This window comes from Melanerpes formicivorus, unplaced genomic scaffold (genome assembly GCF_026170545.1).
Source record: "Melanerpes formicivorus ecotype bairdi unplaced genomic scaffold, bMelFor1.0.p_v2 SCAF_5, whole genome shotgun sequence".
NCBI lineage: Eukaryota > Metazoa > Chordata > Aves > Piciformes > Picidae > Melanerpes > Melanerpes formicivorus.
Window position 1 is genome coordinate 14,892,043 of NW_027142357.1, and position 24,832 is coordinate 14,916,874.

At 39.5% G+C, this 24,832-nt stretch overlaps 1 protein-coding gene across 6 annotated transcripts in view; it reads right to left on the minus strand.

Moving 5' to 3' along the window:
* The window catches only part of PARD3B (par-3 family cell polarity regulator beta), a 438,076-nt gene that overhangs the window by 15,544 nt on the left and 397,700 nt on the right, over positions 1–24,832 (minus strand). For all 6 annotated transcript variants that reach the window (XM_068138375.1, XM_068138377.1, XM_068138373.1 and 3 more), the window contains one exon: positions 14,711–14,790. In XM_068138375.1, the coding sequence (XP_067994476.1) occupies positions 14,711–14,790 (80 nt within the window). The remainder of the gene's footprint in view (positions 1–14,710; positions 14,791–24,832) is intronic.

A 24,832-nucleotide genomic window follows, 5' to 3' on the forward strand; every position in this document is an offset into this window, starting at 1 on the left:
AGAGCAGCAACAGCCCTTCCCAATCTGAACCTGGTAAGAACCTGGCTAAGATTCCAGACAGCATGTCTCATTTTGGCTCAGGGTGGTGGTGGTGGAATAATTAAATAAAAACATCCTCTAACTTGAAACAATCTTTTACATAATGGATCAATCAAACAATTATCTTTGCTCTAGCATGTTCAAATCAAGGGAATGATAATTGAAAATAACAACCAGTTTATATAGCACATTTAAAGCCACAGTAAGCGAGGCCGCTGACTCACTAATGAACAATAAAGGTCACTACTGCAATGCCATTCTAAGTATTTTCAGATTGTTCAGTGTGACAGACTTGAAGTGGCACGTTCATAAAAAACCCATCAGGATACTTTGCAGAGGGAAACAAAGATGGAAAGAGGTCTGTGCTCTGCCTAAAAAACAGACTGAGAATAGGGAATAACTTGATGTGATGAGAAACTTTGTGCTCTACTCATCTGTCCTCAGCCAAAGACTCTGGATGGAAGCATTTCAATGAGCTTTGGACTAGGCTCCTGTAGAGAAGAGTGATATCTGAAAGGGGAGGAGAGGGCAGGGAGAGAATAAGACATCTGTATCCTGGAATGTAGTCAGGAAGTTAAGGCTTGACAGAGTTAGACAGCAAATAAATAGCTATAGAACTAGATGTGAGTTGCTGAAATGCCTCACTCCACATGGCAACATTCCTTTTCGATTGTGTCTTTCAGGTATTCAGAGAAAAGGCTGATCAAAATACAGTTAAATTATTCTTTTACTTTTTGAGTACTCAGGATCTAGAGAGGGGTACATATTTGTAATTACTAAGAAGCAGGACCTTCCACCAGTTGAATAGCTCACCTCCGCTACATGGATGTTACATCTATGATTATTAATAGCATGACAACTAGGGAAATGTAGAGTGTGCCCTAAGTTGCAGCATCATGCCTTTGACTATTAGCAGAACCAGAGGAAGCTGTAATTAGCAAACAATTAATAGTATGCATACTCAACTATTAGTCTAAGTCCAGGTTTGCAGAAAAGTGCAGGTTTTGGAAACACAAAACCCTCGATGGCGTATCTGTACTTATGGACGCTGATATAAAAATCCCTGACAATGATGACATTTAACTTTGACAGACCTAGTATTGGAATCCAACAGGAAAAAAGCACAGTCTACTAGAGAGAAAGAGACGTATTTTCCCAACCTCAGTGTTAAATCTTTAATGCTGACTTGGTGTCCAGGTTTCGGATGAGATAGCGTTAGTTTTCGTTCTAGTAGCTGGTACAGCACTGTGTTTTAGATTTAGTGAGAGAATAATTTTGATAATACACTGATGGTTTTGGTTGTTGCTAAGTAGCATTTTATCCTAAGTAAAAGATTTTTCAGCTTCTCATGCCTTGCCAGCGAGAAGGCTGGAGTGGCACAGGAAATTTGGAGGGGGCTCAGCCAGGACAGCTCCTCGAACTAGCCAAAGGAATATTCCATACCATATGACATCACGGCCAATATATCAGCTGGGGAGAGTTATTCAGGATGGGCAGACCACTGCTTCAGGACTGACTGAACATTGGGCAGCGGGTGGTGAGCAACTGTACTGTGCGTCACTTGTCTTTCTCGGGTTTTATTTGACTCTCTTTTTTGATCTTAGTTTTTCATGACAATTACTATTATCCCTATTTATTATTAAATTTTACTTTTATTTCAATAATTACACTGTTCTTACATCAATCGCCTAAGTTTTACTTGGTTTCTATCCTCCTTCCCATCCCAGCACAGAGAAGAGTGGGGAAAAGGAGTGAGCGAACTCCTAGATGCTGGCTGAGGTTAAACCACAGCACATGGGTTCCTCTTTAACAAAAATACGTGTAATTATACTTCCAGTAAAACGGGACTGCCTTCAAAAGAACTTCACAATTTTCAAATGCCCCTCTTTCTTTTAATGGTCAAAACCAAAAGGGAGACATTTCATATCATATCAAGAAGCTACAATGTAAATGAGTTCTCAGCAAGAACATTTGAGTTTCCAAGTCGGAATGGCACAAAGTAGTAATGCCATTCTGAGGATGCAAAATGGTCCCTGTATACTAAAGTCCCTTGGAAAACATAAAACTGGTGGTATAAACTAGTACAACTGAAAGCGGAATCTCTAAGGAGGAAAAGACCATGGCTACAGGTTCTGTATTGATTTTTTCCCCCTCTGCATTGGGATTAAAGTGATTTCAGCTGGGACTCAGAATTACAGATGTAATTATAATTTCCATTTATATTTTTAGACTGTGTACAAAGAAGTGTAATAATGGACAGCTGAACATTTTCCATTGTCCAGTAAAACCAAAATGTTTCTGATGAAATCTCTGTAAGACCAAGGACCACTGCAGTAATCTCTCAATAACTGAGCTTTCTTCAGATGTTTCATGATGAGAAAGAAAGGAATGCTGTCAGCCTTTCACGCAAAGAAATCAAGTCCAAATGACATTAAGGTTGTTATTCCTCTGAATAATACTAAAGAGACTCCAAGTTGAGATCAGTAACAAGTCTCTTCAAAGAAAAAGTCAGATTATTCACAAAATAACCTTTCTTGCTATTATTTACAGGGTATTTAACAAAAAGCATTGCATTTAGGCAACATTAAGGAGGCATTATTTAAACCACAGAAAGCACAGGGAATGAAAAAGCGAAATTTCTCTAAGTACCACTGACTGTCTGCCATCCTTCCTCCATGCTTTACAAATGCATGTTAAGGCCAGTTTTCCTAGAGGCCTCTGATAGCTAGGTAAATGATTGCTATTGAAAAGCAAAATGTATTCAAGGTAAAGCAGCTACTTAAGTGCTCTCATGGATCTGGGCCTAAAAAATCAAGTTGTAAACCCCAACTAAGTTTCAACTGACTAATTGATTCCGCCCCCAATTCCCTTTAGTGTCAAACGGATCTGCTTCTGCCATGGAGCATGGTGCAGTCAGTACCACAGCACAGCCTGTACCACCAAGCTGCTTCCACTTACCATTCCAGTGGGGGCTGCAGTACACCACATGGTGAAGAGATCCTTAGAGAAAATGCTCAAAACCAGCATGGGCATATTCAGGCAGACTAAATTCAGCCTAATTCCCAGTTCAGTGAGAAACCTAGATGCCTTTAGAGACCCCTACAAAGCTAATTAGAGGACTACAAAAAGTTGAGTCAGCCAGTAGGAAACAGTATATGCAGCAAAGTTGCATAGGCTGAGTGCAGCTACTGGGATCCTTAAACTTCTAACTGACTTTGGAAATTTTTCATTGTTGAATGTATAGTGGTAAAGCTGTTTGAGGATTTTTGGAAGAAAGACTGTTCGTATGTCCTTTCTTCTTCTTGTTTTATCCCAGGTATAGTTTTGGGTGGTTGGTTTCAGTTCAAGAGCATATCAATATTGTCTCTTTAGGAAAGCAAAACAAAAGAAAAAGCTGCGACCATACCATGCTTCTAAAAGCACATTCTTTTTGTACTAAAGACATCTCAGTTCTCAGTAAACAAGTATTCCTTTTCATTAAAGCATGGCAACTAAGGTTGAGACAAAATTCACAACAAGAAAGCTAAATGTGAGACCAAAACCTAGTGACACACAAGTATGTACAATGTGCGCTAACACCTAGATCCAAGTAAAAAGCCATTCACATAGATTTTCAACTGTGAAATCCTGCTGAGACTGGCTTTGCTTGCCAGATTTTGTCATGATCTACAACAGACTTCTCTCAAAGTACTTCCCTTCACCTGTAAAACAAAGGCTATTTTTCTTCTTTAAACGAAGAAAAGTGCCAGCTACTCAATATCCAAGAACCCCTGTTGGCTCAGGGTTTTACTTGATAACCTAAGCTGGGTTTTGTTCACACATTTACCTCCCTCTCTGTCTGGAACTGGCTGCCAATTTCCAAGGTGCTGTCTCAGACTATCTAATGCAGTGAATGACATCTGGATTGGAACAAAAATGGCAGATAATTGATTTTTTACTAAAGTTAACACTCTCTTCCTCTTGCTTCCCACATATGTCATAAAGTGGACGTATTTGCACGCTATGCTCTTTCAGTTGTTGCAAGCACGTGAGCTATCAATTATTCTGTGTGCAGACAGAAGATGGTGACCCAAGAAACAGCTTCCAGTTTATGTGACTCCTGACCTCATCACGGCTTGAACATTTCAATGAATCATGCTGGGCAAGAGGCCCGAAGCAGAGGGATTCCTTAGACATTCTCTCCCTTCCACTTTGCCCCCTCATTGAACAGTTAATCAGAGCAGAATAACTCTTTAATACTTATTCACACAGCTGTAGGATCCATCTGCTCACACAGACCAGAGTGCAGAAATAGTGGAGGCCACAGAGATACCAGACAGAAGCCAGCAGAAGGTATGATTTCTGTCAATATCTCTATAGCCAGATTAGGTTACATTTGGCAAAGTTTTCAAGTACAGCAAAGATGCTACCATTACTATATGATATGGGTTTCATCTTATCAATTATGGTATTTAATACATTTCCCAAAAAAGCAAGCCTGCTAGAAGTCTGACTACTGGCCTACATACAATTTAACACCAACCACATGCCTACAAAGTTTTGCTGCCTTGTTTCTGGCATATCCATGACATCTTTATCTGAGGTAAAGATGCTCAATAGCTTATGTAGATTTTCCTAAATAAGCATGAACAAAAGAACAATATCACTGTGCATCTTGTGCTTTGTTTATGTAGTATTTTAAAGAACTGTTCTAGTAGAAAAATCTGTACAGGTGCTATGTGACAAAATTAGTGCTTATTTACATAACTATTAAATGCTAGAATAATGCAATCTTTTCCAAGCCTGGAGATCATGGTAAAGAAAGCATGAATCGATTTTCTTTAACAGGGTACAACAGGAGCTTTAGCTTCATGCTTGCTCTTAACGAAGTTACTGATCCATAATTGCTAGTGATCTGAATCTTTACAATTAATTTTTAAGCCCTGCTTTTACTTCACTTATACCTGGGGGTGAAGATGCATACAGAGAGTACTCAAAGATATATTCTTTTTCCTAGGATCTCTAAAATATGGAGACTGATAACAATGGTAAGCAGAAAAAACAAACATCCTAATCCTGGAGAAAGCCCAAATATCCTAATCAAAGGTTATCAAATCACAACCATACTGACCCAGACAGCAAAAATATGAAAGAATGTGCTCTAACAGTGATTGCATTTCAAACTAAACCTACTGCTGACTGCAATCAGTAGGAACATGTCCATGGATTGCAGTGGTTCTGGATCAGGTTTGTACTAGATTCTGCAACTTTCTGGCAGAATAAGGTGTTACTCAACCTGGATCAGCAGATGAAAAACACAACTTTCTAAAGTGTCATAATTCAAGAGCAACAAAAAGGCCCTAGGTGAATACAAATGCAAAGAAAGTTGGACAAAATCCTCCAGACTTTAGAATATTCTCTTGATATGTGTTTAAGAGGCTTCTGTGCAGAAAAATTAAATATGTCACCTACTTATGAAATGGAAGCAGTTTGGCTGCCAATTGTATGAGATGTGTTGAAACAGCTGCTCTAGCAACTGTTTTTAATATTAAATTCTTAAGTGATTCTCTTAATCCCAAATTAGATACCTTTTTCATTTAATCACTAGTTTACATAAAAGCTCTCTTCTCACAAGGCAGGGTTTAAGGATAACAAACAACTGTAGGTCTGCAGAAACCACTGGCCTTGTGTTTCTCTATGGCTTGCATCTCCCCCACCCTGTTTCTTATTTCTTGGTGGGTGGCACAGTGAGAGCTCACGACTCTGTCCCCTATGTGTTTGTAAAAGAACCCAGAGCTATATTTGAGTTCTTAAGATTTCACAGCCTGTCATTACCTTGCAGCACACAATTAAGGCTGTCCACATACAATTCACTTTCCTGCTTTATCATAATCTCCTTTCCTCCTTCCTAAATATGTACATAACAATACCTCTAACTGACTCACTTTAAATGGCTTCCTATCAAAAGCTTGAAACTTGCCATCCTGACAGTGCAACTTCCTTTTTTTTAAATATCTTTCCTGTTTGATTTTTCTGAGCCTGTTGTGCAAAGATCGAATGGAGACAAAGGAATTGGCTGGATTACAGAGAACTAACTAGAGTCTGCCTCTGAGCCAGAGGTACCATGAGAAAGCTGCTGTTTGCATACAGGAACCTATCTGAGCCACAATAGAACATAGTGGTGGTTCATGTACAATGATGCAGGAACCTTGCTTGAATCCTGATGCAATATTCTCGAAAGTTGAACATATTTACACCTGATGCTGTTGGCTTTCTACATTTCTCCTTTGTTGGCTGTTTTTAAAGCACATTTGTTGGCAACCATCTTTCAACCACACCTTCAGACAAAGCCAAGAACTGCAGTGCAGTTTTCCTATTTTACAATGCACTTTCTCACAGAAAAAAAACCCAAACCCTTATTTCCTCACCTTTGCAACTTGAGTCTACACATTTTGATCAGTTCTGAATTATAACCCAGCACAAGCAGCAACATTTTTATTCCAAATATTTGTACCTACGAAATGGTCACCTGAGCTTCTCAGCCCGTTGGTCTCCTGAGCAATTTCAATATCCAGCTCAACAGTGCAAGGGATGTATTTGCATTTTGTAGCAAACATCTTTTTTTTTTTTAATACATCCATCTTTTCCTTCCTTCCTTCCTTCCTTCCTTCCTTCCTTCCTTCCTTCCTTCCTTCCTTCCTTCCTTCCTTCCTTCCTTCCTTCCTTCCTTCCTTCCTTCCTTCCTTCCTTCCTTCCTTCCTTCCTTCCTTCCTTCCTTCCTTCCTTCCTTCCTTCCTTCCTTCCTTCCTTCCTTCCTTCCTTCCTTCCTTCCTTCCTTCCTTCCTCCCTTCCTCCCTTCCTCCCTTCCTCCCTTCCTCTCTTTCTTTCTCTTCTGAGGTAATGTCTCTGAGACTTCACTAAATTTTATAATATTAATTCAGGCCTTTTTGTTTAAAGGCAACAATTTTCTCCATCTCCTGTATTTTTAACTGAATTTGGTGCCCTTAGTTTGAGTGGGAGGCTGGTCATACACTAATATCCACACCAGATACATCATCTTTATATATGTGACACTTGCATGTATTTTTATTTACTCCTTGCAACAAGGCTGGCTGTTTAGTTTCAAAATATTCATTGAATTTTAAACTATTTCATATTGCATTAACTAGCATTTCACTATGAGGAGCTGACTGACTTACTAGAAAAACTGACAAAACCCATCCCTGTCTGCCACCTTCTACACTTTGAAAGTATTCTTCTGGGACATCTGGCTTTTAGTGCGTTTTTTCAAGCTATGTCCCAGTGGTTGCAGACATTTTCTTAGCTCAGTTTTCTTTAGCTATTCCCATGGAAATTATAGAGGTGGTCTGCCAGCCACAATGCATGATTTGATGTCACAAACTTTGACCTTTCTGACTTTCTAAAGTATACTTTTTCAGTATTAAGACAATTTGGCTTGGATGGAGGCATCTTGTTAATTTCAAGTGATATTTCTACCTTATTAGAAGACTGGAGGCATGTTTTACAACTAGCTCTCCTTCCTTTGGAATTCACCATTGATTATTTCTGTAATTGGAGCCCTATTTACAACTTTCTTTTCTCTTTTTAACCAAGTCTTATAGCAAGACACAAGACCATTAAAAAAAATGTCTACAGTATACTGACACTTTTCTACCTGCTCTCTTTTTAGTGCCTGAGACTTCCTCTCTAGAAGGCATACACAGGCTATTTACAACCTCTACACATTTTGGGGCAAATATGTTTTGATATCATACATAAAAATAATCCTTCAGATTCTGCATATGACAATGAGGGGATATGAGTACCATGGCACACTGCAGCAGAGTAACTGAAACAAACCAGAATCAGTTGCAATGGAGCCTTTCCAGCTTTCTGCTGCATGTCTATATCACAAATCTGGTATCCCACTATAGATTTGGACTCAGTCCGTCTCAGAATATGCTGGCTTCCATGACCTCTCTGAGACACTGGGCAGTTTTCACAGCATTCAGTTTTATTATCTTTCAGTTATGTAAAGTTAGTTAAGCAAATCTTAAACTGTTTGATATTGGATTTAAGCTAATCTTTTAATGAGCACATCAGCTTGGTTCCCAAGCTTGTGCTTTGGCATGTAAGAATGGTCTTATTCCTTCGCCTGTATTTCATCTTGGCTGGTTCACTGCAACATATCTTTGAGATCCTTGAGTAGGACCAGTATTTCCATTAAAACTGATTCTAAATTAATCTGCCAAGACTTAAAATCCAACTAAAACCATACACATATTTCATTTGTAATGAGATCACCACATTGGAAGACACAGACAAGATTTTGCAGCATCTTCAATGAGACTACAGCTGTCAAGATAGAAATCACATTTTTAAAAGATCCCTGAGTTACTGGTATTACTTTAGATGATTAAAACAGAAGAGAAAGTTAATAATCAACTATACTATAGAATCTAGTCTCTGAACATTATCTATATTTTACATGACTAGGATGATGAAATCGGCTAGACCATTCATTTTTGCACCCTACTTAGCTCTAATCTCCACTTAGTTCTAACACTTGAAATTATCAAGTCTTCTTGACATATATGTTAAACAATATATGTGACTTACATTGAAAATTAAAAATGACCACTCACAATTGGTTCTCAAATGTTTCTCTTGACCTCTTTCTCTTAATTTTAATTGATACCAGAAATAGAAGAGATGCAGACTCTTTTTCAGCTACCTGGACTACAAAGTATTTTCCTATCACCCTGTCCATCACTGTTTTCCATCACTTTGGAGGGAAAACCTGGGCATTACTGAAAATATTGTGTATTATGCACCCAAAGTTAATAGGTTTGCTTTGTAACTGTGTAATACATGTCCAGTAATATGTTTTCACTGACTGACTGACTTTGGTGATTCTGGGCTCGGTTGTTAAATTATTTCACTGTCAGTTAAAGTTTTGGCACCCCTGTTCTCTCTCCTTGTGAAAATATTTCTGCAGATCCTCTTTCTAACCAGCAATTTAAACAGTGCTGAAAGATAGCAATGGCATTCCCTGTGATATCTGCAGTCTGCATCAGCATTGCTACCCTCTGCCTGCCATAAAGCACAATTTGGGACTTGAAAAAAGTAAAAACTAAATTCAGTAGAGCTGAAGTCAACTGAAACAAGGAAGAGCAGACTGTTACTAAGAAATGTCTGAGCACAAAGAAGGTTCCTGGAAGATAACTTGGCACAACAGCAGCAGTATTATGAAATAGATCAACACTATCACCATTATTGAAAAACACTGTGCCAACATATGGCACTTGTCAGTGCAGATGGGTTAACATCAAAAACCAACCAGAACATCATATCCCTCAGCTAATGGCTATAACCATGACTGCATTGCTAGGTCAACGCTGTTGGATGACATGGAGCAATGTTATCGAAGTATACAGCATGAGAAGGGGGACAGGTTTCTTTGCAACATGGGATGGAATAAATTGAGTAAGTTGACACAAAGTGATTAAAAGCAAAAAACCCCAAACCAAACCAAATCCAACCCCTGAAATTTAAACCAACAAGCAGGGAATTTTGATTTGCATAACTGATTTTAAACCTTGGTTTTTCATCTGTGCTCTTTGGTTATTTAATTACCACAAGTTGGGAGTGCTCTGACAGGTTGATTTGCAGCTAATTATAGTATGCACTAAAATTGTGATTTCTTTTTGTTAACCAGGGGAATACACTATATACATATTTAAGTAATGTCAGTATATTAATTTCAGATTCTTCTAGACAATGGTGAATGATGACTTATTTAATAGAGAACTTTTCCTTGTGATTTGTGTCAAGTCGCTTTCTGATGATGTTTTTGGGATACGATTACATTGCAGAAATCCTGCACTTTGAAATAAACTTGGTTAGTAAAACAAAAGCAAGAACACTCCAGTGCAAGAAAAATGCTAATGAAACATGCTAAGTAATTAATTCTTTCCATTTGAGAAACCACATCTCTTCATGATGGAGGTGTTACAGAAACTTTTCGACTCAACTCTAGAGGCTACCTTGTAAATGCTTTGCATAGAGGACTCTGGCCCCTTAAATCAATTATGTTTTCATTCTCTATAGTATAAGACCTAAGTGCTCAATCTCTTTAACTTATTGAAAGGGAGGTTAAAAGAGAACATAAATGATCACTCCATAGAAATACTGAAGGGAAGGCATTTTACAGGCTTGGCTCTTAAAATCTAGCAGAAAACATATTTACCATAGTAGCTAGAAGCCGAAACTAGGTAATTTCATAGTTGGGGGGTGGGGGGGAAAAGGCATAATCTTTTTAAACAGTAATATAATTAACTTCTGCAGAATGTAATGTATTTTCCACAATGTGACATTTTAATTCTAGGTTAGATGCTTTTGTAAATATACATTTTATAAATTACGTTTATAGAAGTCATGCAATGGATCAGAATTGAAATTTGCTTTGATCCAGAAATGTAGGTGGTCATGGAGGGCTCAGGCAAGGTAAAACTGTCCTTTCTGGCTTCATACCTAGAAACAGAGGGTGTGTTGCTTTTAGCTACTGCCATAAGAAGCACAAGTTGCATGGTGAATCTGAAGAGAAAGTTGCAGCGTGGCAAGACTATGTGCTGCCACTGTACTGCATGGCTAGATCCTTTATACATCTGGAAATTTCCCAGTTTTAAGATGCATGTTACATTTCAGACAGATATTCCAATGAGTCAACTACCAGTTAGCTCAGTGGTTTCCTCCCAGCCACAGCAACACAGCTGAACTCATGTACACAGCCTGAACTAATTTTTCCACCCTAACAGTTATTTTCTAATGCTCTTACTGCCTTTCCAGCCTCACTGCTTTTATTGATAAAAATGCATGGTTTTCAATAACATGAGGATTCCAGAGTCTGGAGTATTAGCTTTCCTTTGGAATCAGCAGTTCTTACCAGGAAGATGGCTGAGCTTTCTGATCTGCACACATCTTGTCGCAGTGTCCCATCTCAGTGTCTGACAGTCTGCTTTTGGTCACAGCCAGCTTTTCCATCAACACATTAAATGAACATGAGATTTCTCCAAACAAGGCTGACACTGGCAAGACTGTGATTTACATTAAGGCAGACTTCCATAAAAGCAAGCTCAAAAATAAAACTATGAAGAAACAGAGCAGCGTCAGCTTCGCATCTGTTCCATCTCTCCATCAGGAAAATATTCTAGATGACAGCAAGAAAACAGGCATCAAAATAATTTTAAAAAATACAAATGTTTTGTTCTGGCTCTCATATCCTTGCCTTGCTCCCCTTCCCAAAAGAAGAGGCTAAGAGATATAAGAATCAAGCCATTCTCCTCCTAAGCAGGAGGATTTAATGTTGCTTAATACTACTACTCAGCACTACTTAGCTGTAGCCTCAGGGCAACACATAAGTATTGAGTGCAAAGAACTATCTCTTGCAAAGCCTTCCATTCTATCTTTCCCACTTTGCTGCTTTTCTACAGAAAGAACAGCACAATGCAGATGAAGACCTGCCACTCTCCTCCCACAGCCACTTATCTAATTCAGATGCTTGCCTCTGTAGACATTTCCAAACCAGGTCTACAGACTGGCATTATTTTACCTAAAAATTTAACTTCATAACTCAGCTGGCCACTCATTGAGCCAATCACACACTAAGCCTTTCTCAAAAGGCTGCTGCCTCCTGTTTTTAGCTTTTAATTAAAAATATAACCTTGCACAGGAACAGATCTTCCACTTAAACACAAAAATTGTGTCACTGAGTTCAGTGAGACCAAGACACTCTATTTCCTGCTGCATCTACTGAAAGGGCATGCACACTTGACACAGCTGAATTCCTCAAATACAGTTAGTATAGCCTTACATCACCTGAATTTGACCATAAAATCTAGGCTTAAATTAGCTTCAAAGAATGACAGAAAAATGCAAAACAAAAGGGCAAGGCAGCAATGATGTTTCAAAGCTTTGACTTTTACAGCCCAGCAGCAAATGTTTGGATGCTGTTGGCAATCTGACTTCCCTTTATGCAGGATGTGTGCCTTTGCATGAGAACGACTTGGTGATTTGGAACACCAGACATTCATAAAGCTGTTTGGCAGGTGATCATTCCTCCCTCTTGCCCAGTGGGGAGGAAAACCAAATCTTTCTTACTGGATCTGTCCATGCTCACAAACACTGGCATGACTCCTACTGGCTTCCAGGTAAGTGGCTCAGTTTGACTATACACGTCCCAGCTACTTTTTGAGTGCAGCATAGATCTCATCCTCCCTCCTCATCCAGTGAAACTGCCGGCAGTCCAAGCACTCTCCTCTCTTTGCTCACGTGTGCCACACCACAGTGGCAGGCAAAAGTCACATCCTCTTGGACTCATTTTGTAGTAAGAATCTGTTTTCCAGCATCTACAACCCTCATCTGAAGTCTCTTTAAGTATCTTATATTAAATTGGACTTAAGCTGCTAGGCATGCAGACAATTATATACCATGTCTGTACCAAGTGGTTTGCTCAGTGGTTTGACCAAGATGAACACACAACAAGACAAGAAGGGAAATACCCAAGGGAAAGAAACTGTGAACTAATACTAGAATGCCAGGGAAAAGAAAGCTGCTCACTGAGGAAATACTAACTCTATATTTCTTTCTATCTTTCTTTTTCTTTCTCTTAATTCTTTTTAGTAATTCTGCCCATTATAGTAGTATTTATGGATCCTCCGCTGAGAATAGGTTGGCAAATGGGTGACTTTTACCTGGATTTCTCTATATTCCTGGGCAGTCAGCCATGAGAACAAAAGAAATCACTCATTTCCATTAGTGGCTGGCAGTGAGACTGCATCCCCTTCTTCTGGATTTAGACTTCACTGTAGCAATCTAGCAATTTGTGACTGCCAGGGCTTAATTACTGCAGTAACATGAAACTGCAAAACTTACAAAACCTAAGTATGAAATGCAGCAGCTGGCTGCTGGACTGCAGGCACACCCACCCAAAACTCTGCTCCTGCCAGGGTGGAAACCTTCTGGAGTGACTTCAGTGGCATAGCCCATGTTCAGCAGTGTGACTGTTCAGGTCAGGAAGCACACAGGACCTGGCTGAACTGCAGGCCTTCTCACTCTCCAGCATAATCTTTTTAGGCACTGAGAGAAATGACACACTTCACAGGCATCTTCAGAAGCTATTGAATGTTTGGATGACTTCCTAAGTGGTGAGCCCCAGCTAGATAAATGGTCAAACCTGTCATAAGAGCTATAGAGTCACGTTTCCATGAAGTTACATGAAGGTTTTGGGAAGAGGACTGTGAATTAATGATCTGATCCAGACAAACCTATTTAAATTAAAACCCCCAAAAACACAGGGTGAAGAGATGAGAAGTACACATACCTAGGGAACATGCTGAGGATGCAGTGGGTTTGAACAGGAATAGGACAGAAGGAATACAGAAAACACCGCTGCACAAAGTAAGGACAGTTCTGCATTTGCACTGTTGTGAAAGCAATAGCAGTGAAGTAAAAAAGAATTCTGGGTGATGGAAGTTATGCCACTGGAAAACTTCCATTTTAAAAAAGATTGGAAAAGTAAGGTTGATCAGCCTGCAGGAAGAATGAATAAAAGGAAATGTGACACAGGAATACAAAAATTGCTGTGGAGCATCACATCGGGCACCAATTGCTAATTTATTCCTGTAATTCACAAGAATGTATTCAACACAATTAACATTTAAAACAGATAAAAAAGAGTGTTCATAATTAAACTACACCTAACTAACCTGAAAAAGTCACTGTTAAAAACATGATGGCAGACATAAAAAAGAAGATGGCTATTTACACAGGAGAGTAAGAACATCCACAGTCAGCTAGGAAATACAATACAGAACAGCACTACTTCACCACAGAGAATCTCTTCTTGCTTGTAAATTGCTATTTCTGCTTTGCTTTTAAAAAATTGTCTTGCTTGTAGGCCCAAGAAGTAGATTGGGCAACCCCTCTAAAGCCTTTCCTAGCCTGCTAATTCTAAAGGAAGAATATTTTTCCATTTTTGTTTTCCTCCCACTATCTCCTCTTGCATCTTCTTGCTCCCCTTTCTCTGCTATTAAAAGACCTACAGAAATAAGAATGGAAATCTCTGAAATGCATCCTTTTTGTTATGTCCCACTGGTTTCAGACAAGAATTGCTCTTCATTGATTTGGTAAGGATTAAAAATTTTAAAAAGCCCCCAGTGAGTTCACCGTCATTTCTACAGCATTCACTTAAAGCTCTACTGGAACAGGACTGCTAGTCAGTCCTTGCAGCAACAGTGGGACATCACTAGCTGTGGCTGCTGAGTGGAGACTTTGCACAGCAGTACTCTGTCAATGTCAGCTAGGATTATATCACTATAAACTTGGTCATTTATTCCCTGCTATGAACCATTACAACTTTTGCAGAGCCAGCTTCCTCAGTGTCATGTTCTTTACCTGTGGATCTTGAGTTTTGCTGACATGTTCAATAAGAGGCCTTTGTTTTTAAAATTCAAAAGTTCAAATTGATAGTACAGGTATAAAGATAGCCTTAAATCAGCAGCAAGAGGTGAGAAGACAATATTGCAAAATAATCTCTCATGTTGGAGACAGACATCAGCTGTGGGGTGACTTCCTGACCCTTTTGAGGCAGGATGAATCAGAGTGGGTGTGTGTATGAGACTTGGTGCTGTACCTGGGTAAGGATGCATACTGCCTTTCCATTCCCTCAAACTGGAGATTGTATGAGCTCCCATCTGGACCTTTTCCAGGCACCTGTGGAGAGAAGATTAATTAGAGATGAAGATCAATTATGCAGCCCAGCTACTAACAATGCATCTCAAAATGATAAGCAGAGAACACATAATGCTACAACATGCCAAAATCAGCAAAAGAAAGGCAGAAGCTCAAAGAAGCTTCAAATGTCATACATAATCTCATCACTGTTAATAAGCAAGGCTTCTGTAGCAAAGAAGCTTTTAGAACAGGTAGAATCTTCATAGCCTTTTCCATGACTGCTTGCTATGTGGGATATTCTCTCTCCTTCCCTGGCTGGGCTTCCTCCTAGAATTCAGTAATGTAAGGATGTGGCTAATTAAGCACACCCCTTCTTATTTCAGTGATGTAACTATATGCATCAAAGATAGCATCTTAGTACCAAGTTTGCTGGTTTTTCTCCACTTGTGTGTTTTGCTCATATATATAATGTGGTATTAACAGGCTTTGCTTTCATTCTTAACACAACTGCATAAACTTTCTGTAACACCACTGCAAAGCTAAGTATCCAGCTGGGAGTTAAGTGCATTTATCATGCTCTGGTGCCATTTCAAAAGTGAAGCATTAGTGCACTCAGTCAAAATGCCAGCTCACTACTTGGTTTGTTTTCAAGATGGCAACTGGAGTTGGCTGGAGAGTGCAATTCTATCAGGAAGGCTCCAACTGGGGTACAAAACGGTGAACTTCAATGCTTTTAGCACACAGGAGCTCTCCCAATTTCACTCACTCAATGCCTGCTGATGGCCCAAAGTGTTAAGAGCCTTGTTAAAATGGAGCTATTAGTCTTTTCCTCCATAAATGCAGGAGGCTCTGACTGCCTTCAGTGTTTTCTACATTAGTATGTATTCCTATTCTGGTGCTGCTAGAATCAGCAGTTTTATAAAGCAATATACTAAGAGGCCATTTAAAACCCCCTTCCTCTTTTACAGATTAATAGCAGAAAGGAAGATTTAATGCCTTTTCAAACGTTTTTTACAATTCATTAAAAAGAAAAGAATAAATCACACCAAATTTTTGGCAAAAGCCTGATTATGAAAAGAGAAAACAAACAAAAATGAACATGTTTTTCACATTCTACAGGTTAGACTACATTTCTGTTAGCCCTGTAATTTATGCACAATATGCCATTTTCACTGAAGAGATGTAAGAGCTTCTACAATGGGAAAGGTTCTGCACTCCAGTATAGTAAGTCTTATCTACCTTTACATAGCATTTCTGCTTACAACCTCTTGTGGACCCGTTATATAAAGCCAACTTCAATACAGAGAGAGGCATTATCCCTTGGAACTGCTGGGCAAGCTAAGGAATTGTTCTAGGCAGGGTTATGCACCTTGCCACTCAACGAACATCCAAGATACTAATAAGTTAAAATAATTATTTAGCACAAGCCTCTTGCTAAATATATGACTCAATCCAGAAAGGACTCCACAGAACTGAGGGCCACAAGAAATAACCCATGCTTTAGCAGTGCCTGACTTTGGACAAGAGAAAATAAAAACAATTGCCCAGTATTTCAAAAAGGGAGCAGTAGGCTAAATGGATCATTCAGTAATTTTTTTCCACCAGAAGAAATGACATATAGAGAGAATTTGTAGAGTCACTAAGGTGAAGAGTCACGACCACTTTGGCTGATCGTACACTGCTAATTCTATCAGGTTGATCATTTCCCTTAATTCACCAGGTATGCCAGCAAGAGAAGAGCCTCCAGATTTCTGCTGGTTTATGAAAAAGAATTAAGGGAAAAGAAATGAATGTATAATTTGGTTCACTCAGCACAAAAGCCAAGTAGCATTCGGTCTGCCTGCATGGCTGTAGATAGGCTATTAATTATGTGCAGCAGCAAGATGTTCATGAGCTAAAGGATGTGCCTGGTAACTCTGTGCATTCACAACCCTGTGCAAGTTTCCTGGTGATCATTCTCACACTTAGCAGGAGAACAGCAGCTAGTCAACCTGCAAATGCAGATTCGGAATAGAGCCAGCACCGAGCAGCAATCCCAAAAATGATGCCAGTCACCAGAAAGTAAAAACCATTTACATCACAAGGCCTTTTCACAGCCTGAAAACATCCCTTTCCTGATGGTTTCCTACAGACCAAATAAAAGGCAGTACCCCCTGCCAGGTCTGTATGTATATATGATTTGAGAGACAGTTGCCATAGAAACACCCTGCCGGTGGATACACAATTTTGCTAATTTGGATCCATCGAGTGGCTGAGTCTCCACACCCTATATAAAATCCCCAGTGCACTGGAAAAGCTTGTTCTGGCTCTGCACAGCTAATTAAAGACTCAGCCATTTCTTCCACTTTCCCTTCTCCATCTGTCCATGTGACAGATCATCACTCAGCCACCAACAAAATGGTGCCCGAAATAAAATACTACCCTGATGAAAAGGGAAGATGTGGGAATGGAAACACTTCCTTTATATAAGTTACTTATGTTTCTGAGGTACAAAAAGCAAAGGGTTTCTTGCTGTACTTTACAACAAACTAAGCTAAAAAATACATGTGAAATGTAGTAATTAACAAGATCAAAATATTCCAGCTTCTCCTTCCCTGAAACAGGACACGTGCAGCTGGCCTTTGGTCCAGGTGCAGAGCTTTTAACTGCATAGTTAATAATCACAAAACAATTAGACAAACACTAAGCTTACTAAAAAAGGACTAAAACCTGGAAGTCCTATCAAAGCCAAATGAGTGCTGACCACAAGGTGACCAGTGAGGTGTGGAAACTGATGGAATGTGCTCACCGTCTCCTTGTACTCTCATCTGAGTCTGCAAGAGCTTTGGGGACCAACATCCCAATCAGTAACGAGAGAATGTGGCAGATGAAATATACATTTCAAAAATGTATGGTAATGCACAAGAGAAAGAATGATCCAAAACATGCTCCTATATTTTTAGGGTTTAAATTAACAACATCAATTTAAATAAGAGACATCATTATGAAGAGATCATCTCTTAGTCTGGAGCGGCCTCAACTAACAAGCAAAACATGAATATGCAAAAATAATGGGGTAGAGATAAACACAGAAACAGCTATCATCCCATCAGTGCAATTAAAGCAGCAGCATGCTTAAATTGAGGAAGGCAAATGCTATCTTTATCAAAACCAACAACAAACAATTCATGAAACTTAACTATTGTGGAGTATTGGTATGGCCAAGCCCTTTATAGAATAGAAAATTAATCCTGGTACACTTATGAATCAAACAACTACCAACAGGTAAGCAGAAGATAGTAAAGCCTTTGATAGGTTCAAGAGAAGAAAAATCTGGAAGAGGCGGCCATTCCATGAAAGGGAGAGCAAGCAGATGCATCCACACCAGCAGGTTATTCTCCTAATTGTCCCTTCAGAGATCACTACAAATTAATTGAAGCATATAGCGGTGGTCACACTTGGAGAAAAACTACCAGACATACAGGCCAGACTTTGCATCCATACAATTCAATGCCTTCATGACCTGGATTTTCCATATGCCAGAAAGCCATTTTTTTTTCTACATAGCTAGCTTCTCAAGTTTTTTGGTGGTGGGTTTTTTGTTTGTTTGTTCCCCTCCCAATAATTTCCATTAGCACACAAGATTTCTGCAATAGAAATGTGTCACTTCAGAAAAAAAAACTCTGACACCTCTGCATCTTTAATCATATCTGCTAGTCCCAGTGGCAGAACAAGGATGGAGGAAGCACAGAATGAAGAGTAGTGTGGGCACCACACTGTTTAACTCTCTCCAAGTCCACAGCCTTCTGCAGGGGACCAATGTAAAGGGTCAAAATGCAGAGAATGAGTCCAGGCTGGGGCTACCTCCACTTCCCTCAACAAATGGAATCCACATTTATTCCAAGACAAAAAAAGTGTAGAAAGATTCATAGTTTCATATTTCACATGCAGATCCAAAACAGACAGAAAGGGAAAGCAACCGTAAAGGAAAAGGGAAAACAAAAGCTGTGCAGGTGTCAGTGCAAGCTATGTCCCTGGCAAACATGGTAACTGCAGGGCACTTTGAGGAACTTCCTAATATATGGAAGCGGTAAGCTAGTATCAAACATCTCTAACCCGACAATTCTCCCTAGGAAAACTTACAAGGAGAAAAATAAAAAAGGTGATATGGATATGTCAAGGACAAACATCTTAGAGCAATCAAATATTTGCAAATAAATAATAAGGCATCAGTAGAGTATATCTGCAGTCAGGTATCTTGAAATAAGTCTAGGAGTTGCCCACTGGCAAGTTCAGGGGTGCAGAAGAACCATTCTTTAAGATCACAGAAAGGATCTACTTCACCCTGAAGCCTGAAAATACCCTGAAAACTGTGCAGAATATTGCAAAAGGCCATGGTTTTGGTTTTTTGTTGGTTTTTTTTTTTTTTTTTTTTCTGGAAGCTACTGCATTTCATTCTTCCTTACCTGCCCTACACTGCCTTCCCCCTTTGTTGAAGGCTAAAAGAGTAGCTGCTAGCAGGAAAGCCACTCTTGTCCTTTTCACTTGGATCAAGGTGTTTGGGGTTGGACAGCCATTGCAGTATGAACAATGACAACTGCAGCAATCTTTGTAAAAGTTTAAATTTCACGAAGCCAGAATCAACCTTTCTTGTCCATTCACACAGAGCTCAAGGTGAGAGCTATCAATCACACTACAAATGGAAGCAAGAAGCCGCTCTTCGCCCCTAGCAGTGCAGACACATTTGGCAGGACAAGGCTCTGCCTCCTCCCACAAATTCCCACCTGAGCTACTCCAGGTCTGTCCAGAGTGAAGTCAGCATGCTGAAGACCCAAGATCATGGGTACTGCTCATAAGAAAAAGGAGGATGCAGAACTAGTTTCAGGGGTGGCTGTCTGTGAAATGTACAGTCACCATTCCTTCTCCCTCAGGTATTTTATTTAGAGCTGCATACAGAAAACTTGGATCATCTTTGCAGAGGTCAGTTTGTTAAAAAGTGTTTAAAACTTCTTGACTAGCTACATAAAAACTACAGCTCAGTCAGAAGTTTCACACTTAAAAAGGCATAATACACAGTTCATGCTGCATTCAGGATTATTAATTTTTTCACTTATATGCTGAACATCTCCTTAGTATTTTTAATTTTTCTTTTTAATCCTTTGCTTTCCCCACATCTGAACAATAAGCTTCCTCCATAGATTTCAATCATCACTATGATCAGGAAGAAAATGAGGAGCATGTGCTGCACACTAGATAAGTAGCAGAACTCCATCAAGGGTGATGTGATTTTAGTTACACGCTTGTAAACCCAGTGCAAAACACTCCACTCGAGTCATGTCTGACTTACTTAAAATTATGGGAAATCAAGAAGACTTTATGATGACAGGAGTCCTTGGACTCCTAACTTTTTCACTTTTTCAGTGTGCACACTCAGAAAAGTCACTTATCATAGAATCATAGAATTGTCAGGGTTGGGAGGGACCTCAAGGATCATCTAGTTCCAACCCCCCTGCCATGGGCAGGGACACCTCACAATACATCAGGTTGCTCAGAGCCACATCCAGCCTGGCCTTAAAAACCGCCAGGGTTGAGGCTTCCACCACCTCCCTTGTGGTTTCCTTCCCATTAAAAATGGCATGATTTTGTATGAGAGGTATGCACTAAAAGACAGGAATCATCCTAGAAAGGCTGCAGAGTGAGGCCTGCATCAACCAGATGCTTTGAAAATGCCTCCCAGTTCTGCTTTTTGCCTGAAAGCCTGTGTATAAACATGGTGCATAGAACTGCTGCATTGCTTAATACATTTTTCAATGGTCTTGTGATCATCTGCTAAAGGACTTGATTCAGATGCTGGTTTGACCTCTGTTCTCAAAGCTCTTCTTTTGTCTGTGAGCGTTTCTAATCACATGGGTTGAGATTCAGCATGCCAAAAAGAGCTATGGTATAACGGAATTTGCCCTTTAACCTTCAGGTCTCCCCTCTGCTGAGACACAGTTGGTTTTTGTTTTCAATTAAGTGAAAACTGAAGAAAACCTGAGAGAGGTAAAAGTAGATTTGTTCCCCACCCTGGACTCAACATTTGATACCCAGGTGAAACATCAAAATTCACCCATTTGATTTTTTGCATTTCAACAGTCCGCCTGGTTCTAGGGACTACAAGTGAAATTTAAAAGCACTCTTTGACTCACTATCACTTTCTTCATCTGTTACAATAGAGGTGTGCTACTTAAGGCAGTGAATTTGATATTCCATATGAAATGGAGGAAGCTGATCAAATGTTTTTTCTTAATTCCACACTGCTGTGATATCCTAATTATCCTGCCCCCCCAAGACCTCCAGCATTTCCACAGAAACCATGTTTTCCTCCATCCTGCTTTTGTATGTTTTGTATCAGAAGGTAAAAATTAAAAATTCTACCAGTGTCCACAATTCAAAAGAATTTTCCTGATGTTTTCCTTACATACACAAAGAGGGATGTATTTTGCTTTCCTGGTTTTGCAATGAAAGTTGAAACAGTGATTTTGCGTTATTATAACACTCATCATTTCTCCCTCTAATTTGGATGGTTTTTAATAAAGCTCCATTGATTCCACTGAAAGAAATCCCTCCTGGCAAAAGCAGAACACACACGCTGATTGCTAAATATGCAGCAATTATCATATTCAGCAGCGCACTTTAATATCTTATTTATAGATGTATCTATCTATAATTTGCTTTAATTAAGTTGCATTGATTTTAATGACAGAAGCAGTCCTCAAAGAAGAGTCTAATGTTATACGAGCCCGTTAGTACTGCTTTACCATTGTTTGGATATAACAGAACACCTTTAATACTTCTTTTTGATATTCTTGGTGGAGCTTTTCTTTGCTAAGTTGGCTGATGGCACAGTAAGGTGATGTTCCATGGGAGCTCTCAAAACCACCTCCACCAGTGGAGAGAAAGCACTTTCAACGTCACTTTTACAAACTTGCTCATGGGACAGTATTCATGAATAAAGAAGGAAGCAGTATCTTCTCAGCAGGTCCTAAGGAACCTTGTGTTTCTGCTAGTACTCCATTTTTCCAGACATCTTGGGAGCATAACTGTTAAAGGTCTTCAAACAACGTTCTGATGCCTTGAACTTTTCTTCTTTGCTAAACTCTTTTATCTTCTTGTCAACAGAAAATACAGGGTAAATAATTTGAGACAGTGAATCAATGGAATACTGCATCCAGTTTTGGGCTCCCCAGTTCAAGAGAGAGAACTGCTAGAGGGAATCCAATGGAGAGCTATGGGGACTTGAGCATCTCCCTTATGAAGAGAGACTGAGATCCCTGGGGCTGTTTAGTCTCAAGAAGAGAAGACTGAGAGATCTCATCAATGTGTATGAATATCTGAGGGGTGAGTGTCTCTTTTTGGTGGTACACAATAGTAAGACAAGAAACAATGGGTTCAAGCTTGAACATAGAGGATTTCACCTCAACATGAGAAGAAACTTCCTTACAGTGAGGGTGATGGAGACTGGAACAGGCTGCCCAGAGAGGTTGTGGAGTCTCCTTCTCGGGTCACATTCAAATCCTACCTGGATGCATTCCTGTGCAGACTACCCTAAGTGATCCTGCTTTAGCAGGTGGGTTGGACCTGATGATCTCTCGAGGTCCCTTCCAACCTCTAATGTACTGTGATACTGTGATCAACAGATGGCTATAAGTGCCTGTTCACAGCACAATTATCAAGTGATGATCTTTGTAGACTTTTAAAAATTTCAGTTTCTGGGCTCAGTCACAGGGAATGTTGAGCCTTCTTTTTGTTAAGCATACACTCACTTTAAGTATTTTGCACTAGTCTAGTTTGGAGATTGCTCCAAAGAACACTTGATGCTATTACAACTGTGGCTAAGTTTGTCAAAAAACATCTTGAAAAGCTACAGGAAGGTATTGCCACACTCGTCGTAGAGTCTCACAGCCTTAGTTTCTGCTGGGTGCTACCACATACCTTGGCCCTGATTCAGGAAAGCATGCTAAATACTGATGAGGGTGGTTTGTTTTAATTTCAATAGCACTTGATTCCTCTTGGAGGCATTCCCAAAGCCGACATACACCTGCATCTCGCAGTGGCTGTATCTCCTTCTCGAGTGAAAATACACAGGAAAAACATTTACATCTCTGTATCCTGAACACGTCCTCATATATTGGAACACAGCGTTCCAGTGATAATGATATTGGCATCTCCATCTCAGAAGTAACCCTGTAAGGTATTACTGGTGTGCATCATTGAGGATCTATCTTGGAAAGTGTTGAGGTAGTGGTATAACTTTACTTATGTAGATCTTAACATACCATTCACTACCAGGGTTTTGAAAAATAAAAAGTACAAAGCGTGTGCTGGCTTTTGAAATCACTGTCTGCTGGAATATATCAGCACTAATTTTATAAGAACTGCTCATGTTAAAATGCGAGGGCATGACCTCAATGGGAAAAGATCAAACTACATTTTCAGTTTCTGGTCATCATTTTTCATTCACTGATTATTACTTAAGTGTTGATTAATAGTTATGTTCATGCTGCTCGAATGCATTTCCCTTGGGTGAGAAAAACATCCTTGTTTAAAGGAAAAAAAGAGATAGTAATCAAACCATCCTTCCTCCTCCTCATAAGAAACACAGACACATACTTGAGTCACTGATGATCTTGGTTTTGCTGGTGAGTGGTTTTGAAAATCTTCACTTAAAAAATCAGCTGTATGCAATCAGAACACTACTTGGTCAGTCAGACTGATAGGCAATTAAATGCTCTCCTTTTCCCTGTATCCCTATACATATCTACATGCACACATATATACATACACACACATAATCATACATACTTACAGTCACTGTCCCTTCTTCCTATGCAATGAACACCAGGAACACTGATGCCAGCAGTGCTCCAGGTTGGAATTAAGCAGGGCTGATTATCTCAGGATTTACTTTTCCTCCTCAGTAATGCCCTACCTCTTGTTCAAGGAGGTGAAACTAATGGTTTAGATTTAGAGAGAGCAGAAAATTTTCTATAAAGGCAATAGACTGAGGGAAATACAAACACAGATGGGAACTTTAAAAGGGAAACAGGCTGTTCCCATAACAGTTTAAAAACATGGCAATTGCCTTAGCTTTGTAGAAAACAAGCTCTCAGCATTTGCTGTATCTTGCAACACTAAGCAGAGAGAAAATAGCAAAAACAAGTGAAATAGCAATAAAAAGTGAAGCCAAAACTGCAAAGTGTTTTTGCACAGCCATACAAAGATAATATTCTGCTTTCTGAACCCTAGCTCCATGATCCCCTGATCCTTACTGCTGGAAGACCATGGTTTCCTGTGACCATGCAAAATGAGATCATTTCCTGGCCTGTGTCCGTCTCTGTGGGTGGCTTCTTTTTCCATTAAGTTGTATAATATGTTTTGGTTAATTCTACCTCTTAATTGTCTTTAATGAGCACCAGATTTGTGACACCCTCACTTACAACTCTATTCTCAGAGTAGAGGCAAAAAGAGGCACTTGAGCTGAGAGCAAAACTTAAACGCAGCAAACCAAAAAACAGGTCAGTATTGACTCTTTCCAACTAGAAGGGGGCATTTCAACTGCTCTTCTACTGCATCAGGCCAATGCAATTAATCTCTTCCCAGCCAGTAAAGAGAATAACTTATCACTGTGATGCAATATACTGCATACATAATACATACATGTGAATACATTTCTAAAGCAGATCTCCTGTAGTTGTTCTATGGTATTGTGCACAAATCCCTCCATGAAACTAGTCCTCTGCTTTGTTCTGTTTGAAATGAAGCTGCTTTGCTCCTGGTCTTGCATTCTTTGCTTCTCTTCTCACTGTAATTAATTTACAAGACTACTTATCCAGATGATTACTGCTTTTAAATGACAGTCATCTTTTCTTTTACTCCGGTTCATTGTTGTGTATCATTCTGTCTTGCTATCTGAATATCCAGTTCTCTAAAGCATTTTCTCATTATGTTATCTCCTGATATAAGGCATTTTGAAATACTTCATGAGAGACGCTCTATGAAGTAAATGGAATTGAATTTTCTCTCAAAGTCAAGGGCTTTCAGCATCTTTCTCTAGCTAAGT